General features: G+C 60.2%; 12 protein-coding genes across 12 annotated transcripts; 6 read left to right on the plus strand and 6 right to left on the minus strand.

Annotated features, from left to right (window-relative positions):
* The first annotated feature begins 53 nt into the window (after positions 1 to 53).
* Positions 54 to 883, plus strand: SCHCODRAFT_02645521 (uncharacterized protein). The gene has a single exon (XM_050346445.1). It carries the CDS (start codon positions 413 to 415, stop codon positions 662 to 664), a length of 252 nt encoding a protein of 83 aa, XP_050196915.1. The 5' UTR covers positions 54 to 412; the 3' UTR covers positions 665 to 883.
* Positions 884 to 2,443: 1,560 nt separating this feature from the next.
* On the plus strand, positions 2,444 to 5,857 carry SCHCODRAFT_02719623 (uncharacterized protein; the record flags this gene model as incomplete). The annotated part of the gene is made up of 3 exons (XM_003026082.3): positions 2,444 to 2,473; positions 2,580 to 2,847; positions 3,224 to 5,857. 3 exons carry the CDS (start codon positions 2,444 to 2,446, stop codon positions 5,449 to 5,451), a joined length of 2,526 nt encoding a protein of 841 aa, XP_003026128.1. The 3' UTR covers positions 5,452 to 5,857.
* A 79-nt stretch (positions 5,858 to 5,936) lies between these two features.
* Positions 5,937 to 6,224, minus strand: SCHCODRAFT_02645523 (uncharacterized protein). The gene has a single exon (XM_050346446.1). It carries the CDS (start codon positions 6,210 to 6,212, stop codon positions 5,997 to 5,999), a length of 216 nt encoding a protein of 71 aa, XP_050196916.1. The 5' UTR covers positions 6,213 to 6,224; the 3' UTR covers positions 5,937 to 5,996.
* Positions 6,225 to 7,087: 863 nt separating this feature from the next.
* SCHCODRAFT_02594642 (uncharacterized protein) lies at positions 7,088 to 7,521 on the minus strand (the record flags this gene model as incomplete). The annotated part of the gene is made up of 2 exons (XM_003026169.2): positions 7,088 to 7,313; positions 7,445 to 7,521. 2 exons carry the CDS (start codon positions 7,519 to 7,521, stop codon positions 7,088 to 7,090), a joined length of 303 nt encoding a protein of 100 aa, XP_003026215.1.
* Positions 7,522 to 8,172: 651 nt separating this feature from the next.
* On the minus strand, positions 8,173 to 8,842 carry SCHCODRAFT_02645524 (uncharacterized protein). Its single transcript, XM_050346447.1, has one exon. It carries the CDS (start codon positions 8,695 to 8,697, stop codon positions 8,314 to 8,316), a length of 384 nt encoding a protein of 127 aa, XP_050196917.1. The 5' UTR covers positions 8,698 to 8,842; the 3' UTR covers positions 8,173 to 8,313.
* Positions 8,843 to 9,125: 283 nt separating this feature from the next.
* SCHCODRAFT_02594647 (uncharacterized protein) lies at positions 9,126 to 10,454 on the minus strand (the record flags this gene model as incomplete). Its single annotated transcript, XM_003026170.3, has 2 exons — positions 9,399 to 10,454; positions 9,126 to 9,330 (listed from the first exon to the last, which is right to left on the minus strand). The coding sequence occupies exons 1-2, from the start codon at positions 10,205 to 10,207 to the stop codon at positions 9,126 to 9,128; spliced, it is 1,014 nt and encodes a 337-aa protein (XP_003026216.1). The 5' UTR covers positions 10,208 to 10,454.
* Positions 10,455 to 11,288: 834 nt separating this feature from the next.
* SCHCODRAFT_02694208 (uncharacterized protein) lies at positions 11,289 to 11,608 on the minus strand (the record flags this gene model as incomplete). The annotated part of the gene is made up of 1 exon (XM_003026171.3): positions 11,289 to 11,608. Exon 1 carries the CDS (start codon positions 11,514 to 11,516, stop codon positions 11,289 to 11,291), a length of 228 nt encoding a protein of 75 aa, XP_003026217.1. The 5' UTR covers positions 11,517 to 11,608.
* Positions 11,609 to 12,750: 1,142 nt separating this feature from the next.
* SCHCODRAFT_02594652 (uncharacterized protein) lies at positions 12,751 to 14,649 on the plus strand (the record flags this gene model as incomplete). The annotated part of the gene is made up of 3 exons (XM_003026083.2): positions 12,751 to 13,009; positions 13,062 to 14,399; positions 14,581 to 14,649. Coding segments are annotated over 3 exons (1,666 nt in total), but the record flags the coding sequence as incomplete, so codon positions are not given.
* Positions 14,650 to 14,894: 245 nt separating this feature from the next.
* On the plus strand, positions 14,895 to 18,053 carry SCHCODRAFT_02645530 (uncharacterized protein). The gene is made up of 6 exons (XM_050346448.1): positions 14,895 to 15,513; positions 15,568 to 16,415; positions 16,469 to 16,492; positions 16,555 to 16,559; positions 16,610 to 17,356; positions 17,411 to 18,053. Exons 1-6 carry the CDS (start codon positions 15,261 to 15,263, stop codon positions 17,682 to 17,684), a joined length of 2,151 nt encoding a protein of 716 aa, XP_050196918.1. The 5' UTR covers positions 14,895 to 15,260; the 3' UTR covers positions 17,685 to 18,053.
* On the minus strand, positions 17,748 to 18,780 carry SCHCODRAFT_02673840 (NAD(P)-binding protein; the record flags this gene model as incomplete). The annotated part of the gene is made up of 4 exons (XM_003026172.2): positions 17,748 to 18,064; positions 18,118 to 18,241; positions 18,292 to 18,332; positions 18,384 to 18,780. 4 exons carry the CDS (start codon positions 18,778 to 18,780, stop codon positions 17,748 to 17,750), a joined length of 879 nt encoding a protein of 292 aa, XP_003026218.1.
* Positions 18,781 to 20,157: 1,377 nt separating this feature from the next.
* SCHCODRAFT_02603727 (uncharacterized protein) lies at positions 20,158 to 21,099 on the plus strand (the record flags this gene model as incomplete). Its single annotated transcript, XM_003026085.1, has 3 exons — positions 20,158 to 20,402; positions 20,459 to 20,683; positions 20,775 to 21,099. 3 exons carry the CDS (start codon positions 20,158 to 20,160, stop codon positions 21,097 to 21,099), a joined length of 795 nt encoding a protein of 264 aa, XP_003026131.1.
* Positions 21,100 to 22,188: 1,089 nt separating this feature from the next.
* Positions 22,189 to 24,510, plus strand: SCHCODRAFT_02645537 (uncharacterized protein). Its single transcript, XM_003026086.2, has 16 exons — positions 22,189 to 22,493; positions 22,550 to 22,638; positions 22,690 to 22,729; positions 22,781 to 22,801; positions 22,849 to 22,917; positions 22,973 to 23,031; positions 23,091 to 23,141; positions 23,192 to 23,228; positions 23,284 to 23,352; positions 23,405 to 23,571; positions 23,624 to 23,689; positions 23,740 to 23,758; positions 23,808 to 23,853; positions 23,903 to 24,131; positions 24,183 to 24,203; positions 24,250 to 24,510. Exons 1-16 carry the CDS (start codon positions 22,226 to 22,228, stop codon positions 24,274 to 24,276), a joined length of 1,278 nt encoding a protein of 425 aa, XP_003026132.1. The 5' UTR covers positions 22,189 to 22,225; the 3' UTR covers positions 24,277 to 24,510.
* Positions 24,511 to 24,606: the final 96 nt, after the last annotated feature.

The following is a 24,606-nucleotide window of genomic DNA, read 5'->3' on the forward strand; positions in this document are numbered from 1 at the left end:
GTTCGTGCGAGGTCATGCGGCGAGCCCGTGACCGCGTCGTCCGGCGAATCCCGACCCTCGGCGACGCGACAAAACGTGAACGTGACAGGCGCGCGTGAACAGCTCGAGGATGACGGGGTCGAATTCCACCCTCGCGTCGCACCCTAACCTCGCCGACGCGCCCCAGCCTTGCCCGCCAGCCGCCCCAACGTTGCCTACCTCACGCAAGGGTTAGCCGACCGGGCGCGCTCTCCTCACCAGTCAGTCGGGTGCGTACGATGACTCGCCTTCCTACGTATTCTGACTCGCTTGGCTGAGTATCGTCGCGTGCTGACCTGGTTGGAAGGAAGGACAAGAGGTGGGATACTTACCAAGTCGCGGACGCGAAAATGTCTTCGCGCGAACGCAGATGTGTCTCCATGCAGACGCAAACATGCCTTCGCGCGGACGCATGTACCCGCGCTGGAGCCCCTGCATCCGCGCTGGACCCCATGCACCCGCGTGGGATCACCTGCATTCCTCGCTGACCGCACCCAACCCCCGCTCGTCGTCTTTGACGCCAACCTGTCGGACGTCAAGCGCATCCCATCGGACGTCGACCACACCCCATCTGACAACAAGCGCATCTCGTCTGACGTCGAGCGCACCCCTCCGGACGTCAAGCGCACCCCTTCGCATCCCATGACGAGCTCCGGGTTCAGCTTGCATTTCCGCGTATCTTGCATGTCCACATATCTTGCGTGAGCCCCCTTTCCGCATATAGCACGCTCTGTCTCCCCTTTCGCTCTGAACCCTCCTCCCCTACTCGCCCATCACCCCTCTCCCCTTCCCTCGCGCCTCCTTCCCTTCCCCTCTTCCTTCACCCCTTCCTCCCCCCCTCTCCCCTTCCCTCGCGCCTCCTTCCCTTCCCCTCTTCCTTCACCCCTTCCTCCCCCCCTCTCCCCTTCCCTCGCGCCTCCTTCCCTTCCCCTCTTCCTTCACCCCTTCCTCCCCCCCTCTCCCCTTCCCTCGCGCCTCCTTCCCTTCCCCTCACCCCCTCCTCACCCTTCCCACTACTCCATCCCCTCGCCCCCTCCTTCTCCACACCCCTTTTCCCCACTCCTCACCCCCTCTTCCTCGCCCCTCCTCCCCCTTCTCCCCCTTCCCCTCCCCCTCCCCACTCCTTCCCTCCCCTCTACCTCCCCCCTCCCCACTCCTTCCCTCCCCTCTACCTCCTCCCTTCTTCCCCACCCTCGCCCATCACCCCTCTCCCTCTCCATCTCCTCGCCCCTTCCCTCACACCATCGCCCATCGCCCCTCTCCCTCTCCCCTCTCCCCCTCCTTCTCTTCCTATGTCTGGAGCTGGGCCGGTCATGGCGTGGAGATAGGCCGGTTGTGGAGGGGGAGGATGGATGGAGGAAGCGAGGAGGATGGAGAGGGGACGGAGGGATAGGAGGGGATGTAGGGTGGATGGATTGAGAGGAAGGGGGTGCGTAGGCGTGGGAGGGAGGTGGGTGCGTGGGGGTGGGAGGGAAGTGAGTGCGAGCGGTGGGAGGGAAGTGGGCGCGGCGAAGGGGGACGTGGGTGCGGCGAGGTGGGAGGGAGGTGGGTGCGGCGAGCGCGCTTGCCTCGCCGCCTGGATCGACTCGCTCAGCAACGCCCGGATCGACTCGATCAGCAACGCCCGGATTGACTCGAGCAGCAACGCGTGACTCTCCTTCTCCCTCTCCTTCTCCCTCGTCTCGACTCTCCTTCTCCTCGCCTGGTACTGCGCTATGGGCGGTATACTGTAAAGAAACCTCGAACGCGAATTAGCGACACAATCCTGACAATTCGATGCAAAACGACGCACCGTAGTGTTGAGTTCGCTCAATCGGTGCATCTGATCGATTCCGCTCCCCCAGTCGGGTGTCGTGCTCAAGCTCTCCCAGGGGAGAAGTTGGGCCTGATGGTCGACGGGCGCGGGAAATTGCTGTCCGCGAAGATCGGAGGCGGTGGGCTCTATGCTATGCGCCTCAAGCATCTGGCCCTCCGCGAGGCGCGGCTTGCCATCCAAGGTGAGGGACTACCCCTTGCTCACCGATCATCTACCAAGATGAGATTACCTAAAGGTGCTATGGTCAGGCAGTGATGGAAAAGTCGGAAGACTGAGCCTGTTACGAGCTAGTTACGGGCTAGTCACGGTGGCGCCCTCGGCTCCGTCTCCAAGCCTTGCATCCTCGTCCAGTGTCGTCCTAAGCACGTACCCTTATTGACCTACCCCCAAGATATCCATACGGTTGGCTATTCTGACGAGGTGGCTCCTGGCTATACCGAGATGCGACGGGCCTCTGCTCGAAGGTAGTCCAGCACGACCGGAAGTTGAACATGTCACGTGGCCGCGCGCGGCCCTTGCCGCTCGACGTCCACGAGCTGACGCCATTCGCAACCTCAGCGCAAGAACAAGTCGAGTACAATGGGCTCAGATAGCGTCAGCCTCGATCACATGTGCCGATCCATTGAGCTCGCCAAGTCGGTGCGTCGTTTTGCTTCGGAGTTGCAAACTTGCGTCGCTAATTCGCGTTCGAGGTTTTTTTACAGTATACCGCCCATACTGCGCGACTGAACGACGAAGTGTACAGCGCGCCTCTCCTTCTCCTCGTCTGGCACTGACACTGCACCCTCCTTCTCCCCGTCTGGCACCGCACGCGACTCGATACGACGAAGTCGACAGCGGGCCTGGACGAGGAGGTCGACAGCGGGACCCGACGACGAAGTCGGCATCGAGCGACTCGACGACGAAGTCGACAGCGGGACTGGACGACGGAGTCGATATCGAGCGACTGGACGACGAAGTCGACAGCGCGACTCGACGACGCAGTCGACAGCGCGACGCGACTCGACGACGAAGTCGGCATCGAGCGACTCTCCTCCTCCTTTGTCTGGCACTGCGCTCTCCTTCTTCCCCGTCTGACACTGCGCGACTCTCCTTCTCCCTCATCTGGCGCTGCGCGCGACTCTCCTCCTCCCCCGTCTGACACTGCGCGGGACTCTCCTTCTCCTCGTCTGGCACTGCGCGCGACTCTCCTTCTCCCTCCTCTGGCACTGCGCAGGACTCGACTCGAGGTCACCGGCGGGACTCGACGACGAAGTCGACAGCGGGACTCGACGTGACGACGAAGTCTACATACAGCGGGCCTAGACGAAGTCGACAGCGGGATCGACTCGACGACGTCGACAGCGCGGGACTGGACGACGAAGTCGACAGCGTGACTGGACTCGACAGCGAAGTCGACAGCGAAGTCGACAGCGCGCGACTGGACTGGACGACGAAGTCGACAGCGCTCCTGGACGACGAAGTCGACAGCTAGCGACCCGACGACGAAGTCGACAGCGCGACTGGACTCGACAACGAAGTCGACAGCGCAGGACTCGACGACGAAGTCGGCAGCGTACGACTGGACGACGAAGTCCACAGCGGGACCCGCGGACGACGAAGTCGGCAGCACCACTGGACGACGAAGTCGACAGCGCGACGCCACTGGACGACGAAGTCGACAGCGGGACTCGACGACGAAGTCGACAGCGGGACTAGACGGCTCGACGAAGTCGACAGCGGGACTCGACGACGAAGTCGACAGCGCGACTGGACCTCGAGGTCGACAGCACCTGACTCGCCGACGACGAAGTCGACAGCGCGACTGGACTGGACGACGAAGTCGACAGCGGGACTGGACGACGAAGTCGACAGCGCGACTCTCCTTCTCCTCGTCTGGCGCTGCACGCGACTCGACTCGAAGTCGACAGCATGACGGGACGACGAAGTCGACAGCGCGACTTGACGACGAAGTCGACAGCGGGACTAGACGAAGTCGACAGCACAGGACGCGACGACGAAGTCGACAGCGGGACGCGACGACGAGGTCGACAGCGCGACTCGACGACGACGTCGACAGCGCGCGACGCGACGACGAAGTCGACAGCGCGACTCGACGACGACGTCGACAGCGGGACTCGACTCGAGGTCGACAGCGCGACTCGATGACGACGTCGACGGCGCGACGCGACGACGAAGTCGACTGCGCGATTGGACGACGACGAAGTCGACAGCGGGACTCGCCGACGAAGTCGACATGGCGCGCGACTGGACTCGAAGTCGACAGCGTGACTGAACTAGACGACGAAGTCCACAGCGCGCGACTCGCCGACGGAGTCGACAGCGCTCCTGGACTCGAAGTCGACAGCGGCGGGACTCGACCTCGAAGTCGACAGCGGGACTCGACTCGAAGTCGACAGCGCGACGCGACGACGAAGTCGACAGCGGGACGCGACTCGAAGTCGACAGCGCGACGGGACTGGACGACGAAGTCGGCAGCGAGGTCAAGAGGGATTTCGACTCGACTCGGGTCGACAGCGCACGACTGGACGACGAAGTCGACAGCGCGACTCGCCGACGAAGGCTACAGCGCGACGCGACTGGACGACGTCGACAGCGCGTCTGGACGACGAAGTCGGCAGCGGGACGCGACTGGACGACGAAGTCTACAGCGCGACTCTCCTCCCCCGTCTGAAGCTGCGCGCGACTGGACGGTGAAGTCGACAGCGTACGACTCTCCTCCTCCGCCGTCTGATACGCGACTGGACGACGACGAAGTCTACAGCGTGACTCGACTCGAAGTCGACAGCGCGACTCTCCTCCCCCGGTCTGACAATGCGCGGGACTCGACGACGAAGTCGAGGTCGACAGCGCTCCTGGATGAAGAAGTCGACAGCGCGACTCGCCGACGAGGTCAACAGCGCAACTGGACTCGACTCGAAGTCGGCAGCGCGACTGGACGACGAAGTCTACAGCGCGACGCCCCTGGACGACGACGTCGACAGCGGGACTGGACGACGAAGTCGACAGCCAGCGCACGACCTCGAAGCCTAAAGCTAGCGACTCGACGCCGCAGTCGACAGCGCACAGGACTCGATGACGAAGTCTACAGCGCGCCTGGACTCGAAGTCGGCAGCGCAACGCGACCCGACGACGAGGTCGACAGCGCGGCTGGACGACAAAGTCGGCAGCGGGACTCGAAGACGAAGTCGACAGCGGGACTGGACCTCGAAGTCGACAGCACGACTCTCCTCCTCCCTCGTTGGGCACTGCGCGGGACTCGACGACGAAGTCGACAGCGCGACTCTCCTTCTCCTCACCTGACACAGCGGGACTCGACTCGAAGTCGACATACAGCGGGACTCGACTCGAAGTCCACAGCGCGACGCGACGAACGAAGTCGACAGCGGGACTCGACGACGAAGTCGACAGCGCGCGACCCGCGGACGACGAAGTCGACAGCGCTCCTGGACGACGCAGTCTATAGCGCGACTCTACGACGAAGTCCACATCGAGCGGGACTCGACGTCGAAGTCGACAGCTGCACTTCGACGACGAAGTCATCTGACACTGCGCGCAACTGGACGCGACTCGAAGTCGACAGCGCGACGCCACTGGACCTCGAAGTCGACAGCTAGCGACTCGCTTCGACGAAGTCTACACTGCGCGCTCCTGGACGACGACGTCGACAGCGCGACTCGACGACGAAGTCAACGGCGCGACTGGACGACGAAGTCGACAGCGCGACTCTCCTCCCCCGGTCTGACACTGCGCGGGACTCGACTCGAGATCGGTAGCGCGACTGGACGACGAAGTCGGCATCGAGCGACTCGACTCAACGTGGTCGGCATCGAGCGACTCGACGACGGAGTCGACAGCGGGACGCCACTGGACGACGGAGTCTACCGTGCGAATCTCCTTCTCCCTCGTCTAGTACAGCGCGACTCGACGACGAAGTCTACAGCGCGACTCGACGACGAAGTCGACAGCGGGACTCTCCTTCTCCTCGTCTGACACTGCACGCGACTCGACGACGAAGTCGGTGGCGCGACTGGACGACGAAGTCTACAGCGCGACTGGACGACGAAGTCGACAGCGCGCCTCGACTCGAAGTCGACAGCGCGACTCGACGGCGAAGTCCACAGCGCGCCTGGACGACGAAGTCGACAGCCAGCGACTCTCCTCATCCCTCGTCTGACACTGCGCGGCTCTCCTTCTCCCTCGTTGGGCACTGCGCGGGACTCGCCGACGACGTCGACATCGAGCGGGACTGGACGACGAAGTCGACAGCGCGACTGGACCGGACGACGAAGTCGACAGCGCGCGCGACTGGACGACGAAGTCGACGGCAAGACTCGCCGACGAAGTCGACAGCGCTCCTGGACGCCGCAGTCGACATTGAGCGACCGAACGACGAAGTCGACAGCGGGACTGGACGACGAAGTCGACAGCTAGCGACTCGACGACGAAGTCGACAGCGTGACGCGACTGGACGACGAAGTCGACAGCTAGCGACTCGACGACGAGGTCGACAGCGGGACTCTCCTCCCCCGGTCTGACACTGCGCACGACTCGAGGTCGACAGCTAGCGACTGGACCTCGAAGTCCACAGCGCGCGACTCGACTCGAGGAGGTCGACAGCGAGACTGGACAACGAAGTCTACATACAGCGCGACTCTCCTTCTCCCCCGTCTGACGCCGCGCACGACTCCCCTTCACCCTCGTCTGACACTGTGCGCGACTCTCCTCCACCCTCGTCTGACACTGCGCGGGACTCGCCGACGAAGTCGACAGCGGGACTCGAAGACGAAGTCGACAGCGCTCCTGGACTGGACGGCGAAGTCGACCGCGCGACTCGACGTGACAACGAAGTCGACAGCGCGACCCGACGACGAAGTCGACAGCGCGATTCGACGACGAAGTCGACAGCGGGACGCTCCTGGACGGCGAAGTCGACAGCACGACTCGAAGTCGAAGTCTACTGCGCGCGACTCGACTCGAGGTCGACAGCGCGAGCGCGACTCGAAGTCGGCAGCGGAACTCTCCTTCTCCCTCGTCGGGCACTGCGCAGGACGCGACGACGGAGTCGACAGCGCGATTGGACGACGACGTCGGCATCGAGCGACTGGACGACGAAGTCGACAGCGCGCGGGCCTGGACGACGAGGTCGGCAGCGCGGCTGGACGACGACGTCGACAGCGGGACTGGACGACGCAGTCTACAGCGGGACTCGCCGACGAAGTCGACAGCGCTCCTGGACGACGAAGTCGACAGCTAGCGACTCGACAATGAAGTCGACAGCGCGACTCCACTTCTCCCTCGTCTGACACTGCGCGGACCTCGACGACGCAGTCGACGGCGGGACGGGACGACGAAGTCGACAGCTAGCGACTCGACGACGAAGTCGGCAGCCGGCGACCCGACGTCGAAGTCGACAGCGAGCAACGCGACGACGACGACGTCGACAGCATACGACCCGACGACGAGGTCGACAGCGGGCCTGGACGTCGAAGTCGACAGCGGGCCTGGACGACGAAGTCGACAGCGCGACTCGACGACGGAGGTCGACAGCGCGACTGGACGACGAAGTCGGCAGCGCAACCAGACTGGACGACGAAGTCGACAGCGTACGGCTCGACGACGAAGTCGACAGCGTAAGACTCGACAAGGACGAAGTCGACAGCGGGACTCGATGACGAAGTCGACATCGCGACGCCACTGGACGACGAAGTTTACAGCGGGACTGGACGACGAAGTCGACAGCGCGACTCGACGACGAAGTCGACAGCGCGACTGGACGACGAAGTCGACAGCTAGCGACTGGATGACGAAGTCGACAGCGCGACTCTCCTCCTCCTCGTCTGGCACTGCACTCCCTCTCCTCGTCTGGCACTGCGCGGGACTCGACGACGAAGTCGACAGCGCGGCTCTCCTCCACCCTCGTCTGACACTGCGCGGATCGACTGGACGACGAAGTCGACAGCGTGACGCGACGCGACGACGAAGTTGACAGCGCGGCGCGACTGGACGACGAAGTCTACATACAGCGCGACTCGACGACGAAGTCGACAGCTAGCGACTGGACTGGACGACAAAATCGACAGCTAGCGACGCGACTCTCCCCCTCCTCGTCTGGAACTGCGCGCGACCGGACGACGAAGTTGACAGCGCGACTCTCCTTCTCCCTCGTCTAACACTACACGCGACTCGACTCGAAGTCCACAGCGTGGCTCGACGACGAAGTCAACAGCGGGACTGGACGACGAAGTCGACAGCATGACTCGACGAAGTCGACAGCGCGCGACGCGATGACGCAGTCTACATACAGCGCGACTCGCCGACGACGAAGTCGACAGCGCGACCAGATGACGAAGTTGACAACGCGACTCGACGACGAAGTCGACAGCGCTCCTTCTCCCCCGTCTGACACTGCGATTCGAAGTCGACAGCGCGACTCTCCTTCTCCCTCGTCTGGCACTGCGCGGGACTCGAGGACGAGGTCAACAGCGCAGGACGCGACTCGACGATGAAGTCGGCAGCGCGACGGCGGGGTCGACACCGTACGACCCGACGAAGTCGAGCGGCGCGGGCCGACGACCATGAGTCGAGGGCGCAGGCCTACGATCCACGAGTCGGGGGCGCAGGCCGACGACCATGAGTCGGGGGCGGTGCTCGGGTGCTCGGGCGGCGAAGGGAGAAAGAAGACGGACTCGCGCGACGGAAAGTATACGGGCTCGAGCAGCAAAGGGACCACGGACTCGAGCAGCAAAGGGACCACGGACTCGCGCGGCAAAGGAAATACGGACACGCGCGGCGAAGGAAAGACGGACGCGAGCAGCAAAGGAAATACGGGCTGGCGAAGGAGACGCGGACGCCTCGCGCATGATGGGCAGAGTTGACGTCAACTCAGCACAGAGGGCTTCCTTCGCGCTCAAAGGGCTTCCTCTGCGCTTGCTACATCCAGTTACCTTCTCTTGAGTGCATCCAGTCGTTGGTGCATTCAGCCGTTCAGCCATGGGTACATCATGCAAGACAGAAGGAACCCATTGACGAGTTCAAGATGTGCGGCTAGGGTCTGACAATGTTCGGCCCGGGTACGACGATGCTCAGTCCAGAGACCTTGAGAGCAAGTTGCATGCCAGCAGGCAGACAGAGGTGGACGAGCAAGAAGGTTAAGCACGGCCGTGTAGAAGATACGAGCAGCAATATGGGGGAGTGATGAAGGTCGAGGGTAAGATAATCGTGCGAAGGCCACCCCTGACCTGGATTGAGAAGTCCACCTCGGCAAAGCCCGGCGGCGCTCACTAGGCGCTTAGGTCACCGTCTCCCTTCGTCCTGCAGCTGCGTTCCTACTCAAGAGACCAGAATGGACGTTGACTTGCATACACATACGAAGGCCCATGCTGCGCTCGCTATTCCCGAGCTCCGGGGCGCCATCTGCGGCACAGGCATCCTCCATAAGACCGATCTTCGAAACCTCTGCCTCGCATCTCGTAGCTGGAGATCCGCAGCGGAACCTGAATTGTGGAAAGATCTGAGCAGCCTTAGCCCCCTCTTGAGTTTGCTTCCCCAAGACGCCCTGCACCAAGTAAGTCGGCTGGATCCGGCGGAGTCGACAGCGCGACTCAACGACGAAGTCGACAGCGCGACTGGACGACGAAGTCGACAGCGGGACTGGACTCGAAGTCGATAGCGGGACGCGACTCGACTCGAATTCGACAGCGCGCTCCTGGACGACGAAGTCGACAGCGCGGGACTGGACGACGAAGTCGACAGCGCGATTGGACGACGAGGGTCGACAGCGCGACTCTCCTCCTCCTCGTCTGGCACTGCGCGCGACTTGACGACGAGATCGACAGCGCGCGACTCGACGACGAAGTCGACAGCTAGCGACTCGCCGACGAAGTCGACAGCGCGCCTGGCCGTCGACGAAGTCGACAGCGCGGGACTCTCCTCCTCCCTCGTCTGGCACTGCGCGAGCCGCGGACGACGACGTCGACAGCGCGACTGGACGGCGGGGTCTACAGCGCGACGCGACTGGACGACGAAGTCGACAGCGCGGGACTCGACGGCGGGGTCTACAGCGGGACTTAATGGCGTGGTCGACAGCCGGACTCTCCTTCTCCTCGTCTTACACTGCGCGACCCTCCTCCTCCCCCGTCTGACACTGTGTGCGACTCGCCGACGAAGTCGACAGCGCGACTCTCCTCCTCCCTCGTTTGGCACCGACTCGACGACGAAGTCGACAGCGTGACTGGACTGGACGACGGAGTCGACAGCGTACGACACGACGACGAAGTCGACAGCGCGACGCCACTGGACGACGACGTCGACAGCGCGGGACTCTCCTTCTCCCCCGTCTGGCACTGCGCGACTGGCCGACGAAGTCGACATCGAGCGAATCGATGACGAAGTCGACAGCTAGCGACCCGACGACGAAAGTCGACAGCGGGACTGGACGCGACGACGACAGCGGAACTCTCCTTCTCCCCCGTCTGGCACTGCGCACGACTCTCCTTCTCCCTCGTCTGACACTGCGCGACTCGACTCGAGACCGATATCGCGACGCGACGACGACGTGGTCGACAGCGCGACGCAACGACGAAGTCGACAGCGCTCCTGGACGACGCAGTCGACAGCGCCTGACTGGACCTCGACGTCAACAGCGTACGACGCGACGACGAGGTCGACAGCGCGACTGGACGACGAAGTAGACAGCGGGACGCGACGACCATGAGTCGAGCGGCGGTGCTCGGGTGCTCGGGGTGGCGAAGGGGGAAAGAGGGGCGGACTCGAGCGGCGAAGGGAATACGGGCTCGCGCGGCGAAGGAAAGACGGGTGGTCACATAGAAGCGCCGCCGTCGCCGCGCCAAGTTAAATCTCGGATGCAGTTGCAGCGTCGCCGTCGCTGTAGCTGGGCTCAGCGGGTCAGACTAGGCGCTACTGGAGCGATTGTAGGGGGGACTGGCGAGGATAAGGAGGGACTTTCGTGGTGGCGTGCCATCATAGGGAGTCGCAAGGGTGCTTCCTTTCTAGGAGCGTGCAGAGTAGAACATTAAGGTGAAGAGCATAGGAATATCATTTGATGGAGTCGACGAGCGCACGTAGACCTTGTAGATTGGGCTTGGTTACGACAAGCCTTTTGGTGAGATTGACGCTCCAGGCGGCGTGGATGACGATTGAGACCTTGGCGAGAATCTGCGCGCATAGGAGCGGGATATCAGAGAAACGGCCATAACCAAACGGAGAAGATCATACCTCGATGTACATCTCTCTGTCCAGCCCGGACTGCGGGGAGGCAAAGTCTCCGCCAAGGATGGCAAGCTTCGGTGATCCCAGTGGCTGCTCGCCAAGCCCCTTTTCGCCCACAGTGCGCGTTCTCGCTCCCAGGGCGCAGCACCCTTCCCCTCGCGGCCCAAGGTGTAGATGTGCTTAACGCGCCCGTCCTTGAGAAGTAGCTCGAGGATGTCGGAGCCTAGATAACCGGTCGATCCAGTGGAAGAACGGTGACCGAGGGATAGAGCGGTGACTGCGGGATTGCGGTGACCAGTGTATCGAACTGTGGGTCGGAGGTGGTGGGAGCGATATAGCGAGGAAGGGTGGTTGCGTAGACATATCCTGGAAGCCCTTTTCCATGCTCAGTGGACATGGCGATGATCGCGTCTGTCGTTGAGGGAGGCGGAGACGCCATGTGGGAGATCATGAGAGACGTCTGATGAGCGGCCAAGCATTGCGAGCGTCCATCCCGGTGCAGGTACCCTTGTGAGCAAGATATAGTCGGCACGTGTAACCTGCGTTCGAAATCTAAGTCATTGGATGGGACATCGCTGTCGATTGAGGACCGAAGCTAACTCACCACCTCGATTGAGCCTTATTCGCTGCCGCGCTCGACTTTTCGATTTGCGGGTACACCAGCAAGCCATCTGATAGACCGGGAGCCGGCGGACATGACCACACATTGTTGAGTGCGCGAGTTCGAGTCCGTTTCCTTGCGGGTACTCGTCGTCTTTCGCAGTGCTTGCCGTCCTTCTGCATCTACGCTGCTTACTGTATCTGGGGAATATTCTAATGAGAAACCCAACTGTAGAAACCTTATCTAGAAACCCGGTTTCTGTCGGCGAGCATCCCGGCGACGCGCCGGCGAGGTCTTTGATGCCGCGCTCGGCATCACTGCACGAGGCTATCGGCCAACTAGCTCGACAGCGCCGGCCACCGCTGAGTACTTTTAGTAGGATATCCCCCTTATATCTGAGGCAAGGATGCATACATGAGTGTAAATAGTCTTATCTTGACACAGAATATACCTTAGGACCCTCTGGAGGGTGCTTTCCGAGGGTAAATGGTCGTCTTCCCATTGTAGTCACATGACCATTGTGTCTACCAGTGGACACAATGTCCTATGGGTCAGTGACGGTCCTGCTAGCTAAGAGGGCTGACTGAGTCGTATTGGAGTCAGTAGCCTGGTATCTTACACCCTACACCGGGCTACTGAGCTGGAAACAGGCTGTACTGTGGCGAACGGAGGAGGTGCCGCAAGCTCGACGGCTTCGGCAACGAGAGGCGGGATTGATGGCGCATCACCGTCTCCCGGGAGTACGGCCGGAGAGATGCCGGTAGAAACCCAGCCTCGTGTAAAGAAGTTGAGCGGGTTTCTACAGAATTGCCTTATAAGGAAGGCAAAACGCAGAAACCGGGTTTCTCATTAGAATATTCCTGTATCTGGCCCAGGATACTTATCAGCTGACAAGAGCGCCTGAGGTTGTATTTTTTGGTGCAGTTCAGGGCTTCTGAACTTACGCAGTGCCAAGTGCTAGCGGGCGAGTAATTCCGCCATGGAAGTGAGGACGAACAATCCGTGGGAAGAGTTTGCTCCACGCGGCATCGGCATCGCCCGAGCAACGTCGGGCCGGACGCGCGCCTTTCAACTCGCTTCCTCCCATGATCTCGCGCACAATGAACACAGAAACACCTGCGGACAGAACCGCGCATGCTGCTCCCAGCATTGCGCATGCTATGTTCTACCTTCCGGAGCTCCTGGACGCCATCTTTAGAGCAGGAGATCTCCCTAAAAGTGACCTCCGACGCCTTTGTCTCGTTTCTCGGGCCTGGAAGGACGCGGCCGAACCCGTGCTATGGGAAACTCTTGACAGTCTGCGTCCGCTGCTCAACCTCCTCCCCGATGACGCGATACCATCGGTGTGCTGTTGATCTTGGCTGTGTGCAGGGGGCCAGGCTAACTGAACCGCAGCGTCATGCTTACCGTTATACTCCTCCACTCGAGGTCTATCAGGATGAAGAGGGGGTCCTGCGCGAGCGAAGGCGGGAACTAGTGCCCGAGGACTGGTCGGTCTGGAGGAGGCTCGCGAGACTCGTTCGCTTCATTCACATCGACTTTGCGATTTATCTCGAGGACCAGCAGCGGATTTTGCGGTGTCCGCCTGGCGCGTTCCTTCTGCCAAGGCTGCGGGCGATAGAGCTGCGCTCGCGGCAATTTACCCCAATCGACTCTGCATTTCTCCGGCTTTTGCTCGCGCCTACGATCACGGAGGTCTGCCAGCATCAGAACTTCCTCCCCGCGACCTCCTGGTCATACATCGTTGCCTCCCTGCCTAGTCTCACTCACTTCAGACTGCGCACAGAAGATGCGAGCGCGGAATTCTGTAGTGCGCTCGTGAAGGCGCTGGATGCCCGTCCCACGCTGCAGCGCGTTTCTCTAACGTTCGATTCTGCAAACAGCAGCGCGGGCCTTCTTCCGAGCCTCGCGACATGTCCCGCGCTGCACGATCTGCGTATCTACGCGATGGACACGAACGATGACGATCGGCGTGCTGTTGTTCCATGCCAGGGCTTCAGCGCGCTCAAGCATCTTTCTTGCATCGGGACGTCGCTCCCCTTCCTCTACTCTGTCCTCTCCTCCCGACCCGCCCTCCCGCTCAGCACGCTCGACGCCGACGTCCGCATGCGCGCCCCCGCCGACCTTCACGCGCTCCTCAGCACGATCAGCGCGCACGTCGACCGCGGCGCGCTCACGCAGATCGAGGTCGCGAACGCGCGCTGGGATTTCGAGCACGTACCGACCCCCCTAAGTCCGGACGCCCTCCGCGCGCTCGCTGGTTTCCGCGCGCTGACCGTCCTCGCGCTCGGCAGGATCTCCGCGCTCGCGCTCGCGGACGCAGACTGGCGCGAGGCCGCGGGCTGGTGGCCGGAGCTGGAGCACCTGCGTATCGAGATGGACCGCGCGGCCGATCCCGCGGGCGCGTGCCCGCTCGCCGCGCTCGGCCACCTCGCGCGCGGCTGCCCGCGCCTGGTGCACCTAGAGATGCCCGTCGACGCTACCGTGGTCCCGGGCGCTGTCGATGCGTCGTCTGTCTCGCACGCCATCGACGCGTCGTCTGTTTCGCACGCTGTCGACGCATCGGCTGGGTCCCGTGCGACTTGCCTGGAGCTCTTCATCTGCCCGCGCATGTCGCCCATTGCGGACGCGGGCGTGGTAGCGAGATACCTCGCAGGGATATTCCCGGCGCTGCAGGCCGTCGTGGTCAAGTCATCGACGGTCTTACGACAGCACACGCGAGACGTGAGAGAGGTGTGCTGGCGTGAAGTTGATTCACTCTTGGTGCAGCAGCATGGTCGACTAGGCGCCAAGCAGGAGAGTGGTAGTCCCTTCGCGCATCTGTCGCGCAGGATCGTTGCTCGGGGGTGACGACGTATATACTGACCTGTAGTTTGTTACTGCCTACACGCTGAGATTGTGAATGCGCATGTAGCACTTCTCCATTCGTCACGGTGTTCAAGGTAGGGCCAGCGGTTTGCGTGCATATCAGGAGGTTGGCTGAATGCCCGCGAGGGTCATTGGATCGCTTGATTCCTGCTACTGTGGCAGTCGGCATATAGTAGCTCTTTCAGAGTTGATTCCTCAAGTACGTACGACTCAAGTGCGACAAACAAGAAATTATTGGGACAAGCTTGAAGGCGCCATTGCACAGAAAAGCGCCACCGGCCTTTGCCGGATGACGCGTTTTCCCACGATGCTGCTTTCTGCCTTTTTGTCATTTCCTTTATGCACGATACGCTCAGCACACAAGAACTTCTGGATACTGGGGCTCTATCCTCTTCAAGGCAAAGATACTGTCTGAAATGCCCTGGTTTGTCCTCAGTTGGCGGGATAGCACACTGACAGAAGCTATACTCGGGAAGGGTTTTCCGAGTTCGTGTCTTTTCTTCGGCTTATGCCCAGATCATCGCAACTCACTGAATCATGATGCGGTACGCTCTCATCCTTCTTACATTGTCTACTGACAGTGGTCCTTGCAAGTAAGAGTGTACAATCTCGCTCATCTTGCCTGACATAGCGCGTGACCTCTACCTTCCATACTGGCAGCATGGTCACGGAGAAATAGGAAGGTGTAGTACCTTAAGCGCCTAACTGACGTCTTTTGGAACCACCATGCAGGCCTGCGCGCGGATGCTTCTCTTGTTCGCAATCTGTCTACTCACCGCGACCGTCTGTTATGCCCCCATCGACCGCCGCTCCATTGTCTCGCGATACAATCCAGTTCGCAACGTGTCCAGTACATCCACACCAGTTCAAGTCGGAAACGGGAACTTCGCTTTTGGGATGGACGTCACCGGGCTGCAGACCTTCCAGCCATTTGCCATTCTTTCATCCTGGGGGTGGAAGAACGACTCGCTTCCCGATGGTGCGTTCTTTCGATGCTCTGTTGAGTCGAATAGTCACTGAACTCCCGAGTTAGGAACCACCGAAGCTGACGTCGAACGCTACCATGGTGCTAGCTGGCTCGACCACGGCCGCCCCGTCGAGTACGACTTCGGCGGCGAGCCCACCGCCATTGAGCAATGGCTCATTGCGAACCCCAACCGCGTCAACCTTGGACGTATCGGGCTGGCATTCTTCGACGACGCAGGGGCCCTCTTGACAAACGTCAGCGAGGCCGACTTGACTTCCCTCCGCCAGGAGCTCAACCTGTGGACGGGCATCGCGCAGAGCGAGTACGAGTGGGCCGGTGCAGAGGTGCGCGTGACCACATCCTGCGCGGACCGCGCGGATGCGGTGGTGATCACGGTGTCTTCGCCCCTGCTCGCGGCGGGCCGGTTGGGAGTCTTCTTCGACTTCCCGTGGACAGACGGAACGAACAAGTTCAGTGCGCCTTTCGTGGGCGTGTACAATGCGACGGACAAGCATACGACAACGCTGCGCACGGTGGACGACCACAGGAGCGACCTCACTCACGAGCTGGGCTCCAGCACCTTTCTCACATCTATTGAAAGTCAGGAGAACATCACCATCACCAGGGACTCCCCGAATGCTCATCGCTACACCCTGACCTCTCAGGACGGGACGGAAAACTTGGTCCTGGTGGTGACTTTCTCTCGTGACATCGAACGCTCGCTTGCTCCCGAGGTCGACTTCTCGCACAATGCGTCGGCAATGGCTTGGGAAGACTACTGGACTCAAAGTGGATTCGTCGATGTCATCAGCGGATCGTCAGACGAGCACGCCGACGAGCTTCAACGCAGGATAATATTATCCCGATACCTCGTGCGTGTTAATGAGGCGCCCGACGCCAGCGGACCTCAAGAGGTATGTCCCTTTCACCGAGTGAGCTTGAAGGATCCACGACTTACTATATGTAGTCCGGACTGGTCAACAATGGCTGGGTGAGTGCTCCTCGTTGTACGCATTGCTCTCACTGAGCATCTGATTACATGCCTCTGCTTAGTACGGGTGCGTGAAGCGATGCTAAAAAATCTCCCTTCTCACTGACTTTCCTGCAGGAAATTTCATATGGAAATGATCTTCTGGCACCTCCAACACTGGGCGCTTTGGGGAAATTGGGATCTCCTCAACCGCTCGACATCCGTATACTCGAATTTCTTGCCCTCCAGCATCCACCGCGCGCAAGTCCAGCAAGGCTACGCCGCGGGCGCGCGCTGGCCGAAGATGACCGACCCATCGGGTCGCTCCTCGCCCGGTGAGATCAACAACCTCCTCATCTGGCAGCAGCCGCACCCGCTTGTCTTCGCCGAGTACGAGCGCCGCGCCTTTCCGACTAGCGAGACGCTAGAGAAGTGGGCACCCGTCGTGCGCGCGACCGCCGACTGGATGGCGAGCTACGCGTGGTGGAACGCGAGCGCGGGCGTCTACGACCTCGGGCCGCCGATGTACGTCGTCTCCGAGGATACGCACCCGAACGCGACGAGGAACCCGGCGTTTGAACTCGCGTACTGGCGCCTGGGGCTTGGGATAGCGGAGCGCTGGATGGAGGAGCTTGGGGAGGAGGTGCCCGCGTCGTGGACCGAGGTCCGCGAGAATCTGGCTTCGCTTCCGGTGCACGACGGGAAGTACAAGGTTTACGAAGATATCGAGGACGACTTTTGGACGCGAGAGGAGTACACGAACGATCATCCCGCGCTCACTGGTCTATACGGCTGGCTGCCCGAGACCTCTGGACTCGACCTCGGCATAGCGAAGACGACCGCCGAAAGCGTCTGGTCAAGCTGGAACATCTCGAATTGCTGGGGGTGAGTGCACCCATCAGATACGCTCGACGAAGACTGGGACTCACATGATTCGAGATGGGATTTCCCCATGCTCGCTATGTCCGCCGCGCGACTCGGTGACGCGGACAAGGCGGTCGACTGGCTATTGCATCCGCTCTTCGAGTTCGACGACGTTGGAATGCCTGTAGGTGGGGTACGCGTGCCGACGCCGTATTTCCCCGGTTCAGGTGGGCTGTTGTACGCGGTCGCGATGATGGCCGCAGGGTGGGATGGAAGTCAGGGAACGGCGCCGGGATTTCCGGAGCAAGGGTGGAATGTCACCGTTGAAGGAATGAGTCGGGCGCTGTAGGTTATGGGCCGCCGTAGCCGAAATATTCACGATGTTCATCTTTCACTCTACCCGAGCAATATCCTACATGTTACATTGCAAGTACTCCTTCATCGTTGTCCACCGATGGCCCGGCCACATGTGATCAGCGCCGCCAGCCCCGTCATTCTCTCCAACCTTGGTATCCTGATTCATGAGCCCCTTCTCGATGCTAGTCTGCAGTCCTGACATGATGAACGGAGGCGGTCCTCCTGGAAGCGACGGCACCTCCTCCACTTTCTCTACGGGTGCCTTTAGGATAGCGCCGAGGCCGTTGAGAGTCAGTCGCTCCCCCTCGATGCGAAGCGCCTTGTTGGCGAGTTCGGAGAGGGGGTAATGCGTGACGACGTGCGCGATGAAGCCTTCGGAATATCAGCCGACGCGCGCCTTCAGGACGATAGGATTCAAAGCTCACCACCGATGTCAGGCGCAGATGTCGCCGAGAAGGGGGTGTCTCCCTGAAGAGGCTTGAAGATGTTGACCTTTTTGTTGACGTCGTAGCCGACGAGCGTGGTGATGGCTTCGATGAACATGCCGACCTGCAATTATTAGTCTATGCAGATTACATGGGCCATCACACGACGCTCACGAAGATGCGCAGGGAGGGTAGCCCTATGGAATCGAGATGGTCTGCCGCACACATGAGTCGGTTATGCACAAGGAAATCAGGAATGGACTGACCTGCGACCTTGATCTTCGGTGCCAGAAAGGAGGGTATAGTATCCTCTTCGCGCCAACCCATCGTGATCGTACCGAACTCGCTCGGCACAAACAGCCCTACACCTGCCGCCTTCGCGGCGTCCGCGAGAGGAATTTGAGCCAGGACGGCTCCATGAGAGACGGCGCTAATCAGGACCTCGACCTTGTGCTCTCGCAGCACATCCGCCGTGCCGTCGACGTCGTCGAAGTCGATGCCTGCGTGAGCAACGCCTTGGGGGAGCCAGTCCGAACGCGAGGCCGTCTTGCGTGTCAGCGCCAGGACAGAGACGCGGGGAACTGAAGCGAGGGCGAGGATTGTGGGCTTCCCGACGCTGCCTTGAGCGCCAGCGACGGCGATGGACTTGATTTCTGGAGGCATGTTCAGCGCTAAGGGGAAATGAAGGCGACTGACCTTCGACGACAGTCTTTATACTCGATAGGAAAGCCTACAGTCTGGCCTGGCATGAGTTGAAGGCCTGTCTGAGTAAAGTGCCGACCCGACCGCGGCGAGATGATCAAGCATGAGACAGAACTCATGGGCCGCTACCCAGAGAGTATTCCGATTCATCGGAGTTCGATATGGGCCTATATGCAGTCTAGCATAATATGCAATCCCTCATGGGGCAGGTATGGTGGTTCAAGAGATGAGAGAAGGAGGTCAAGCGTGGCGTGGGAGAGTGACGGTGATGGGCGCGAACCGGGAAAGACCGAAGATATACCCACGCGTTTGGCTTGAACTTCCAAGGTTCATCCTGTACGGCGCACGATGCCGCTGACGGCTCAGGATTGTCGACGTAGCGGCTCCAAGTACTGGACTGAACAGACGATTCTGGTAATCGTCGTGCTGTCTCGTATCTCTCCGGGTCTCCTTGTCGTTCTTGCCAAAATCCAGATACACCCGGTTGAATTACTCGCACACTGGCACAAACACGCACAGTAGATCGCTCCATACCTCTTTTCTCACTGCCGAGCCTCTGTTCTCCCTGTCTGTGCTGCCGATGAGCCCTTCAGTACCGGAGGAATTTTAACATGCGATTAGTGAGAGGACGCTTCCTCCTTGCTGACTCTTCACTCCGCTCCCAGCCCAATGGCTTTCTCAACTGAAGCGACGAAGCTGAGGTGAGGGATATCTGGATCACGGTCAACATAAGCTTTTTCTCAAAGCGGCGCAGATATCGATGCGGGACGAATGCTGCCTCTTGATACTCTGTGACGTGCGGCCGCATTGTTCCCTCAATACCCTCGCGCGTGGACAAGCGCTTTGCGCTTCTGTCCCCTTCTATCTTGGCTATCACCAGGCTCTCATCCTCGCCCAGCCGACCCACCCGCCGCAGAAGTGCCGCATCATGAATCGGCCGACGCCTCTTAATTCGGAACGCAGCTTGTCTTGCATATGTCGACATGCTCGATTCTCTGCGGCGCCAGTGCGACCGCACCCTGCGTTCAGCGGCTCATGCAGCGCCGCCGTGGCGCGCAGTCGCGCTCTATGTGAGAGTGGGGGCGTTTCGGTGAGTGCAGCATGTTCCGTTGCGAGGTGCTTGCAGGTGATACCACTCGGGACCCCCACCCGTCTCTGTCCAATCGCAGGTCTGACGTTAATCCGCAGGTCAGAGACTGCAGTATAAATCCCTTCGCGGTCGCAGGGACTTCTCAGACGCACCTTCCGCCTCTTCACCTTCGGCGACCTCCCGCCCACATCCCTTCCCGCCTTCAGCCACTCTTTTTTCCGCTCCCTCTTTGAGATACGTCATCCAATATGAAGGCCTCCATCGCATTCCTCGCTGCTTTCGTTGCCTCCGCCGCCGCGCACATGGAAGTGACCAACCCGCCGCCACTGCGCTCGAAGAGCAACCCGAACACGCCGGAGAACCTCATCGACTACTCGATGACGAGCCCGCTCATCTCGGACGGCTCGAACTACCCGTGCAAGGGTTACCTCGCGGACACCGAGGGCAAGGAGAGCGTGGCGACCTGGGCCGCGGGGTCCACGCAGAGTGTGACGTGAGTCCCTACCTCTTTTTTGCGCATCAGGAACAGCTCAGCTGATCGACATACAGACTCGAAGGCAGCGCGATCCACGAGGGCGGCTCCTGCCAGTTCTCGTTGTCTGAGGACGGCGGGGAGACCTTCAAGGTCATCAAGTCCTTCATCGGCAACTGCCCCGCGAGCACGGGCCCGCTCAACATGACCGTCGACGTCCCCGCCGACGCGAAGGACGGCGAGAACGTCTTCGCATGGACGTGGAACAACCGCGTCGGCAACCGCGAGATGTACATGAACTGGTGAGTGGCCGCATACTTCTCTTCTGCCTTACCCCCTGCCATCACCATCCCTCTCCGCCTCTTCCTCGCTCACGCTAACCGTACCCCTCAGCGCCATCATCACCATCGAGAACGGCGGCGCGGGCCTCAGCGCGTACCCGGACGTCTTTGTCGCGCAGCTCAGCGGCGTCAACGACTGCACCGTCCCCGAGGGCACCGACGTCGACTACCCGAACCCGGGCGAGCAGGTCGAGCGCGCGGACGGGGACGCCGCCATCGGCGCGCCCGCGGGCGACTGCGGCGCAGCGAGCGGGGGCACAAGCGCGACCTCCGCCTCTGGCAGCGCTACTGCGACGGCGACCGTGTCTGCCTCTGCTAGCGCAAGCGTTAGCGCTCCGGCGAAGCGCGCGCATAGGCGTCGTCGCGGGTCGTTCTGAGCGATGAAAAGTGTGGCTAGGGAAGGATAGGATTGGTGCAAAATATTTATTGGGGGGCGAATGTATTTATATGCCGCTATCTTGAGGATAGCAGATTGTATACCACTGGCCGTTGATGTATACCTCTATTTTCAGGCAGTTCATCGTCTGAACTCAATGTCGGCGAAGTTCAACATGCAAGTCAACGTGTATGCGTGACCGTGGGAAGGTGGTCGTGCTCGGCTAACTGCCTTTGTCTTGGGCTTCCACGCTTACCCCTTCATGTCAACAAGTCTCTGCTAGTCGTCCTCTCATCGCTGCCTTTCGGAGAGCGCATATCTATACTAGCTTCTCGTCTAAGTTCTCCCCGCGATCCTCTGGCAGCCTACGATGCATAAGCGAGCGGTTTGTTGCGCTAGCGCTGCATGGTAGTACGGCTGTGCATCCTCGGGAACTCAAGAGATGCGTGTTTGAGGCTTTTCGACAAGGCCGATACTCTCAATTCCTTGTCGCCCCAAGGCTACTCTATGTAGTGGCGTATCCTCTCAGTCGCCGACACGAGCTCTTTCGGTCGTTCAAGCCATGTTCGATCGAAGTGCTCGCGCTCAGGCTCTTGTGTCCTCACGTTACCTTGATCCCCTACAGGCATTCAGGCGACCCCATAATATGGCTTCGTCTTGCGCCCTCCGCATCGTCCCCTCTCAAACAGAGGAGTCGTCAAGGGTGGCTCAAGGGCAGACGTACATATCCTTTGGTGAATGTCCTCGTCGTTTCTGCCGCGCTTCATTCTTTCCCTTTACAGGATATTCCAGCCCTTATTGACGAACTTTGCAATGGCTTGCAGAATACCCACGTCACCGCGCGATTCCAGTCATGTAACCCGACATTGTTCATGTCGTCGGTGGCTTATCAGCACCTCTCATGCGACGTTGCTTCCAAGTCTTGCTTGTACGTGCTGTCCTCGCCGTCCCTCCTCGCGAGAGCTGACCTTCGAAGTTGTGGGTCCAGGTCGCAGGCTCCCCGTGCGTGATAGAAGACGTCACTCGGCCCGTCGGTCCTTCGCCCACGCCGGAATCGCGCCGTCATTGAAAAGCTCGGCACGGCCTGACCGTCTCTCTCTCACTTATCCTACCTTCATTATCCACCTATGCCCACACCCACCACCCTCAAGGACATCCCGCGCGCGAGTCAGGGCGCTGGACGCCATGCAGCAACCACCTTCGCGCGGGTAGTCCGGAAGGTGGTGGTGGAGCTCAAGACCGTGCGACTCTTCAAGCTTCTCCTCGAGTTGCGTAAGAAGCAGCAGGGAGCCAAGCTCGCGCTGCTCATCGGCATCAAGTACCAGGGCTGGGACAAGCCAGCAAGATTGCGGAACACTCAGGCGGACGTAAGGAGGATGCGGCAGCTTCTGATCGGTGCGCCGCTAGCAGCGACCTCACGCGACATTGAACTCTGGCTGATATACGATTAGACAAGTTCGGCTTCGAGGATGAGAACGTGATCGTCATGCTCGACGGCAAGAACGCCGATCCGCACGGCGAACCTACCCGGGCTAACATTGTTTGTCTTTTGCGCTCATCATGGCAGGCAAGTCACACTCACGGTGCACAGCTGCGGGAGATTCGGCGTCTGGCGGGAAGGGCTCAGCCTGGTGCGTGTTGGAGGCTCTCTACATGTCCCAACGAAGCTGACTGGTGGGCAGGCGACACTCTCTTCCTGCACTGTGAGCCGCTGTCGTCGCTTCAACAGCTTCGACTGATAGCTGTGCAGACGCAGGACATGGCTCGCAGCTCCCGCGGCGCTTTGAGGACGGAAACGAGCGCGGAGGACACGACCAATGTGCGTTTCGATCGAGCCCGATCGCTCTCGGCGGTGCTAAATGAGACCTCGTTAGACATCGTTCCCTGTGATGCCCTTCATCCCGAGGATAAGGACAAAATCATTAGGGACGACGTACGTCCCATATCTCCGCCCACACCTCCTTGGCTGAGCGTCCTCGTCTCTTCATCCAGGTTCTTTACCGTCTCCTTCCCGATTCCTTACCTGCGCGGTGTAAACTCATCGTGAGTGTCCCGACATTCGCACTTCTCGCGCTCATGCTCGAGTTCGCCAGGCGATAATGGACTGTTGCCATTCAGGCACGTCCCTAGGTGAGTTCCGCTGGACTGCATCACGGCGACCCAACTATAACGTACTTCATGGAAGATCTCTTTCATGATAAATGCAACTGCTTCCACGGCGTGGCAGCGTGCATTCGACGGGTCCTACGACGAGGTATGACTACCGGCGACTGCACACGTACTAGGTTCCAACTTGTCCTCCATAGGTCGCGAAGAGCTTGCCGCCATGGTGTCCCCTGAGATCATAGTGGAGAAGGGTAGCCCGGTGATGGAGTACAAAGTCGTCACTGCCGCACTTAAAAACTCCATCCTCGGCGAGCCTAAACCTTGCAGTGGCTTATGCATGCGCTCGCGTATGTCGGGGTCCACGGCGGTATGTCATTCTGTCGTGTTCTTGTGCTGAGTGAAGGTTCAAATGCTTTCAGATCTGCATCAGCGCATGCCAAGATGCTGAGAGCACCTTCGAGGCAGCCGGAATGTCGTTTACCACGGTGCGTTCCTTGAATGCTAGCCGAAATCGCTTCGCTCAATGAGCCCGAAGGCCATCATCTCTGTGCTCGGTCAGTGCTTTCGTGACAATCGCGACGCCTCGTCCTAAGCACCCTGCAGATGAGAATTCCAAAGTATCCTTCCGGAAGCTCGGCTCTAAAGCCCAGTGAGGACATACCATATACACCTTCTCCTGTCGCTCACAACATTCCCAGGTCGGTCATCGACAAGGAGCGCAAGAGGCTCAATCGAGAGGCAGAGCAACAGCGCGTGGAGCGCTATATGGAGCACCGCGCTAGCAGCGACGGTTCTATTCACGCTGCGTTCCGTCATCAAACGAAGCGATGGGACCAACAGGCGTGGTCCCCCAAAGTCGAGAAGCCCGGCATCTCGTTCTTCGGCCGGTTTCGCCATCCCAGCGAGTTGCAGCGGCAGACGCTGCAGGTAAGTCTCGATATCCACTCTAGAGGCCCGCTTCGCTCACATATTGTCCAGATCTCGAGCAGCTCGCCCTTGGTGCGTACCGACCCTCTGCATGCGGGCAACTACTGATGTCGTGCAGAATATGGGTGGGAATTTTCCGCTATGATTGGCTTCGATGATCTTCGTTATTCTGCTCCTTGGACACCTTCCATACGATTTCCTTTTCCAAACCGTTCTCATTTTGCACGCACCAGTATACACCAGCTTATATATCACACATACAAGCTCACGATGCCCTTTATCATTATTTGTATCATAGAAAATTCCGTCACGACGTATATTGTACTACTATAAGGCTGCGCCACGGATTATACTCGTCCGCAACTGGTTTTGTGCGCCGGACTATGGCCGTATCGGGTTCATCTTGAAAGGGGTGGGAATGTGCTCGGCATCGCCCGATTTTGAGCTGAGTCGCGCCACGCTCAATTTTTTACTC

Source organism: Schizophyllum commune (assembly GCF_000143185.2).
Source record: "Schizophyllum commune H4-8 unplaced genomic scaffold SCHCOscaffold_18, whole genome shotgun sequence".
In the NCBI taxonomy this organism is placed as follows: domain Eukaryota; kingdom Fungi; phylum Basidiomycota; class Agaricomycetes; order Agaricales; family Schizophyllaceae; genus Schizophyllum; species Schizophyllum commune.

What these genes read in the sequence shown, in the direction of transcription:
- SCHCODRAFT_02645523 (XM_050346446.1), bottom strand. Translation starts at nt 6,212, where the DNA reads ATGTCGACTGCGGCGTCCAGGAGCGCTGTCGACTTCGTCGGCGAGTCT.
- SCHCODRAFT_02645521 (XM_050346445.1), top strand. Translation starts at nt 413, where the DNA reads ATGCCTTCGCGCGGACGCATGTACCCGCGCTGGAGCCCCTGCATCCGC.
- SCHCODRAFT_02645530 (XM_050346448.1), top strand. Translation starts at nt 15,261, where the DNA reads ATGCAGGCCTGCGCGCGGATGCTTCTCTTGTTCGCAATCTGTCTACTC. An exon ending in ACGCCAGCGGACCTCAAGAG is followed by an intron (nt 16,416 to 16,468) that starts GTATGTCCCTTT and finishes TACTATATGTAG; the next exon opens with TCCGGACTGGTCAACAATGG. An exon ending in AACATCTCGAATTGCTGGGG is followed by an intron (nt 17,357 to 17,410) that starts GTGAGTGCACCC and finishes ACATGATTCGAG; the next exon opens with ATGGGATTTCCCCATGCTCG.
- SCHCODRAFT_02645537 (XM_003026086.2), top strand. Translation starts at nt 22,226, where the DNA reads ATGCCCACACCCACCACCCTCAAGGACATCCCGCGCGCGAGTCAGGGC. An exon ending in GGCGGGAAGGGCTCAGCCTG is followed by an intron (nt 22,730 to 22,780) that starts GTGCGTGTTGGA and finishes ACTGGTGGGCAG; the next exon opens with GCGACACTCTCTTCCTGCAC. An exon ending in CTGCGCGGTGTAAACTCATC is followed by an intron (nt 23,142 to 23,191) that starts GTGAGTGTCCCG and finishes CGAGTTCGCCAG; the next exon opens with GCGATAATGGACTGTTGCCA.
- SCHCODRAFT_02645524 (XM_050346447.1), bottom strand. Translation starts at nt 8,697, where the DNA reads ATGCGCGAGGCGTCCGCGTCTCCTTCGCCAGCCCGTATTTCCTTTGCT.